The sequence below is a fragment of the Protopterus annectens genome, chromosome 4.part0 (genome assembly GCF_019279795.1).
Source record: "Protopterus annectens isolate FY-2018-M chromosome 4.part0, PAN1.0, whole genome shotgun sequence".
Lineage (NCBI taxonomy): Eukaryota > Metazoa > Chordata > Ceratodontiformes > Protopteridae > Protopterus > Protopterus annectens.
This window is the reverse complement of record NC_056733.1, coordinates 127,459,884-127,465,883: the sequence shown is the minus strand read 5'-3', so window position 1 is coordinate 127,465,883 and position 6,000 is coordinate 127,459,884. Positions and strand designations below refer to the sequence as shown.

Genomic DNA, 6,000 nt, shown 5'->3' with positions numbered 1-6,000 from the left:
TAAATAAGGGCAATAAAAACTATCACCTTGCTGTATAAATATACAAAATGTACAATTAGTTTCACATCTTTTAGTGCTTTTCTCACATGGTCTAGGTTTAAATTCAACAAAACTTCTAATATTCCTGGCCTTCCTATAAACAAATGATGGGGCTTCACCTAAGATGTTAATCAGAAAAGGGTTTCCTGTGACAATGTCCCAGTTTTCCTCAATAATATTTTTGATACTGTGATAATCCAAATGTACATTTTGTATATTTATACAGCATGGTAATAGTTTTTATTGCCCTTATTTAAAGAAGATCATTAAAACCAGTGCAAAGGGTGACTGTAACACTAAAAAAGTAATTTACAGGACACAGCGCAATCAATGTGATGCATTCTATGTGGGCAAGACTGTAAATAAACTCAAGCAAAGGATTTCATGTCATCTGTCAGAAATCCGCTCTGGATGTAAAAATAATGCACTAGCCAAACACCTTTCTCTTCATAAAAGACACACAGGTTTTAAGTTCCAGATCCTGGATCGCATAGACATGGGTGATCTTGAAGGAGACATCCCAAATATTCTGGAGAAACATGAACTCATGTGGCAATTAAAGCTAAACTCTTTTAGAAAGCCTGGACTAAACTACTACTGTTCAATTAAAAGTGCACTGGAACTTAGAACATTGCCACATTGTTTACATGACTAATTGTATTTTATTTTATTTTTTTCTACAAACTGGTTTTAAATACCATTTTAAATCATTTGAAATTTAAGTGTATATTTTGTTTCCATCATCATACATATATTTTTATTTATTTATTTATTTTTTATCTGATTCTCTTTTTTCCACTTTATTCAAAATGATGGTAATAACAATACTAACTAATTATACAATTATATAGGTTTTTAGGGTTCTTGTACACAGACCTGAAGAAGTCTAGAAGGACGAAAGCGATATTTGTTAACAACAGGTTATGAAAATAGAAACTGATTTTTACATGCAAAATGTATATGTATATATTTATATATAATTTTTGATCGCAAAATGAACTAAGGTTGATATTTCCAGCCATGTAGTATATTGCCTTGTATAAAATCACAGACTTAATAATCTACTTAATAATTTGGTTAAATAAGAGGTACCACATCATTATATAATTTTATTTAAAGTACATAAGGGTTATATATTATTATGACAGCTACTAGGTAGGGCAGGACCAGCTCGAATGTCACACTGATGGGGGAAGGGATGTGAATTTAACATGTGTACCAATAACACTTTGTTTTACAGCACAATAAACCACTCCCATGCCTGATTAAAAGTATATATATATATTTAGAAAGCTTGTGAGGAAATTATTACTCTATTTTTGTTTTACATGGATCGCTTGTCTGTGTACTTATTAAAGTTTTTTCGACTGGAAACAGACTGCCTGCCTTGCTTGGATTACTTTTGAATACTTAGTAATGCTGTAGAATTATATATTTTCTATTATTACTTTTAGACTTGACAAGTTTACATTCGCTACTTCTACTACTATTGTCTGATCTGATTAATATACAGTGATTAACTAGAAATATATGGACTGAAAATCTTCCACACAGAGAAGTTTCTTGCACTGTTTTGTGTTTAGACCCACTACACTTTAGTGGGTTGTTTTGAGACTTCGGGGATACCATGGAGATTACTTGTTTTTTGACACTTAAGTTGCAATATATCTTAGCTAAAGATGAAAACTGAGACCACAAAAAGTACACCTGTAATACATGGAAAGTTATACTAATATTCCAAACTCCAATAGCACATTAATGATGCTATCTACAGCTTCTAGAAAAAAAAAATAGTGTTCTGCAATGGGCGATGCAGTGGTCAGCTTTGTTGCCTCACAGCAAAATGTTCTTTGTTTCAGTTCTCGGCTGGGGATCCTTCTGTGTGGAGTCTGCATGTCTTACTGCATTCGTGTGCGTTTCCTCCAGGTGCTCCGATTTCCTCCCACATTCCAAAGACATGCAGTAGCTGGATTGGACACTCTAAATTGGCCCTAGGTATGAGTATGTGTGTTAGTGTGCGGTACACACTCGAAGAAGGGTTGGGGCTCGGGCTAGCAACCCGACCCCGTAAAACCTGTAACTGCTACAGAAATGAGTACTGGAGAGTGCTCGCTACCCAGTATGTTGAAAGGAATGGTGTGGACATGCGAGAGAGAGTGTTCTACAATATCATCATTTCAAGAATAAAACCCACCTTGCTAATTTGTACAATGCCATCTCTTGGAAAGAATGGTCTGGATTTAGTCATCAATGCTCCACATATTCTAACAGTATTACATTCCTGCATACATTTTGTAATAAGGTTCGGCTGTTGACATGTTAAGTTTTCATGTTTCCAAGAATTAATAGTTTACCTTTGTGATGCAGCCTATGATTTCCACATTAGTTTTGCTTCTCTGGATTCTAGCTTCAAAATCATACAGAGTATCTCTCATCTCCTGGATGTACTCCCATATTCCTTACAGAATATACAGAAAAAGTGCATCAGCCTTCCCAGTGTTTCATGATTTGACATTTCTTGTTTTTCATATTTATACAAATCATGTGACAGTTCATATTTAATCTAAACAAAATATACACCACATACCTTGATCTGGCCAAAGCTTTTGACACAATTACCCACTATGGGATATCAGAAAAGCTAAGTAAACTAGGAATAAAACCCTATGTCACACGCGGATTGCCAACTGGCTCAAAGAGAGAATGCAGATAATCAAAATAGCAGAAGTTACCACCATAAATGACCATTCATCAGTGGAGTCCCCAGGGTTCTGTGCTGGGAACTGGGAAAAAAAGAGTAAAATCCCACGACAGGAGGAACTCCCTGGTCAGCCTCAGTAAGAAGCTGAGATCCCTCATAAAATCCTCCAAAGCTAGTTATGAAAACAAAATTGCCACTGATTCTAAAGACAACCACAAAGCATTCTATAGCTATGTCAAGAATCTCAATGGCAACACTCAGATCTGCTCTGAGTTACAGCACAATGACACTAAATATACAGAACCAACTGATATTGCCAACATCCTGGCAGATAGATTCAGTGCTAACTATACCCCCCCTCACCCCCTAAAGGGCCCATCTTTATACCAGAAGAATGCAAAATTCCTGTAATCACAGCTGCACAGGTAAAAAAACTCACTCTCCAAAGCCAAGAACACGGCATCCATGGGGCCTGGCAAACATCCCAGGCTGCCTTCTACATGAACTACAGAATGAACTGGCATCCCACCTACGTACCATGTTCAATCATATCCTCACCTCAGGCTTTGTGCCCATTGAATGGCGCACCGCGACAGTTATCCCACTCCACAAAGGGCGGGCCACAGCAGACCCCAGGAACTACCACCTCATTAGCCTGACGAGCCTGGTCTGCAAGGCCATGGAACGTATCATCATGGAACTCATAAATAAAGACATTGGAGATCTCCAAACTCTAGACCCCACACAGTTTGGGTTTGTAAAAGGCAGATCATGTCTCCTAAACCTGATAGACTTCTTTGAAGTAGTCATCAAAGCCATAGATGAGAGTAAGGTGTTTCCCACGGCCTATCTAGATCTCGCCAAGGAGTTCGACACCATCCCCTACTCTGGAATTACAGATAAACTCACTAAACTAGGTATAAATCTCTATGTCACAAGATGGGTTGCCAAATGGCTTACTGACAGAACCCACACTGTGAAAGTAGCAGACTCCAAATCAGACTTCAGACCAGTGACAAGTGGAGTACCACAGAGTTTAGTCTTGGGTCCTCTCCTGTTTGGTATCTACTTCTCTGAAGTACAGGCTAACACAGAAGGTCTTTGGCTAACTAAATTCACAGATGACTGCAAACTAGGAGCAGGGGCGGCTCGTGGCATCGGTCTGCTGGACTGCAGCCCCCTCAAGAAAAAAGAAAAAAGTACTTTAACTTTTTAATTTTACTTTTTTTGTTTTTACTGTCAGTTTACATTGAGTCACTCACCTTTTATCAGCCGGCTGCTTTACGCCGACTGACTGAGCATGCGCACTTTCAAATTCCGTTTTTTTTTTTTTTTCTGTCGTTCTTAGATCCAAGTTACTCCAGTGCTGCAGTCTGGAGAGCAAATTAAGACATCAGTCTGATGCCCAGCAGTCTATGTGGTTCCAAACCGCATAGAATTGGAAGGGGTTCGGACTGCGACGTCCGCAGGCATGTACATGACGTGCATGGGCTAAGTGGCTGCTGATTGGTTCTTGCTCTCTTCCCGGGCTTTATGTGCTGGGAAAAGAGTAAGAACCAAATAGTAGCAGCCGGGTGAGCACTAAATTAATGTCTCTGCATTTTTGCATATAGGGAAACCTCAAATGTCATCTTGTCCTGAGGCTAAGGGCTGGCTAACTAACCTAATTCATTTCCCAACTTCGTTCGATCGGATGGACAGTGTGTGACTGACTTACTATTAAGCTGATCTGGTGAGTCTAATTACCTGCAATATATGCAATACTCCTGACTTTTATTTATGTAATTTGAGTTGTCCAGACTCGTCCTTCTCTTGTATTGTGCCATCCATGCATGCTCACTTACTTGGATTGCGTGTACATACAATGTGTTGTTGAACTTGTTGATAATTGTCATCTACACTTAACTAATAATACCCCAACACGAATACTTTTAAAAACAAAAATATTACAGTCATATTAGGCAATACCATCAAATGAAATAAATATGCAAACTCTCTTTGAAGTCTGAAGTGCTTGGTGCATGTGACATCCTTTCCCAAAATTGTCTCAGCTGCAAATATGTAATATGATATATAACTTGTCTCTCTTTTTTCACTAGCCTGCAGAAAGTACAATGCTTCACACACTGAAATATTGCTGTTTTAATTAAAGGCCTTACAGCAATGTGTGTCATTTCCAAAGCAGGCTAGGAGTGTTTATTTCTAATATTTGGGCATCTCAGTGGTTTTGGTTCTTCTTGGGCATGCAGTATTTTGTCTATTCTCATTTGTTGCTTTTAGACAAAGGTAGCACTAAAAAACTGAGTTTGTTGTTTGTGTTTGCTGTAGTACCCTCTAGCATAAATAAAGTAATGTAACTAATCTACCCAGCATTCCTGCTTTTTAGCAAATTCAGTCCATACCTACATTTTTCTTCAAAGATGCAGGTTCATCATCCAATACAGAAAAAATGTAAACCTCGTTTCAAGCAGTACATGGAAATAGTAGGTTTATTGCAATCTCTATGTGAGCATGACTAAAAATAAAATCGTGTCTGAGGGCGATGTTGTAAATTCAGGATTAGACATGATTCTGGAACATTTCTCGCTGGGCATTCACTGAAAATAGGCTATGTCCTAGTTGGACTTTCCCAGTTTACAAATGTTAAATAAATAAATAAATAAATAAAATGTATTCACAGTATGTATGCACATCTTAGTGACTTCATGATAATTTGGTGAGCGCTACTTCAGTGAATGCTAAAATAGTGATAGCAAAACACTGAGGTAATGTTAAGGTGAAAAGGCAATTGGTCGAAGGCTGAAATGCCAGCATCCTGAAGAAAAAAGTTAAGAATGGAAACTGCCAGCAGCAATACCAGGCAACAGAGAGTCAAAGTACTGAAGGACCTGCATGATGGCATCATAGCCTATGAACAACAAACACTGTGGCACCGCCAAAAGCACAGGCATCAAATCAATTGGACACTGCATGCTTCTGCGAAACCCCTCACTCCCTCAAACTCAGCATGTCCCTATACTTATGTATATGCCTCTCCTCTTGTTTCACCCTGTGTGTGTGTGTGTGTGTGTGTGTGTGTGTGTGTGTGTGTGTGTGTGTGTGTGTGTGTGTGTATGTGTGTGTGTGTGTGTTAGGGAATACCTCAGGCTTGAACCCTGTACCTTGTATGCAGGTGTTAAAGACCTGAATTCCCTACCCACCACCATTTGTAAAAAAAAAAAAAAAAAAAAAAATTGCAGATTTTTGCCTCATATTTGATC

General features: G+C 38.4%; 1 protein-coding gene across 1 annotated transcript in view; it reads right to left on the bottom strand.

Moving 5' to 3' along the window:
- The window catches only part of LOC122800226 (dynein axonemal heavy chain 17-like), a 17,083,451-nt gene that overhangs the window by 12,520,303 nt on the left and 4,557,148 nt on the right, over window positions 1–6,000 (bottom strand). Inside the window, exon 16 of the mRNA XM_044069720.1 lies at window positions 2,394–2,497. Within this exon, the coding sequence (XP_043925655.1) occupies window positions 2,394–2,497 (104 nt within the window). The remainder of the gene's footprint in view (window positions 1–2,393; window positions 2,498–6,000) is intronic.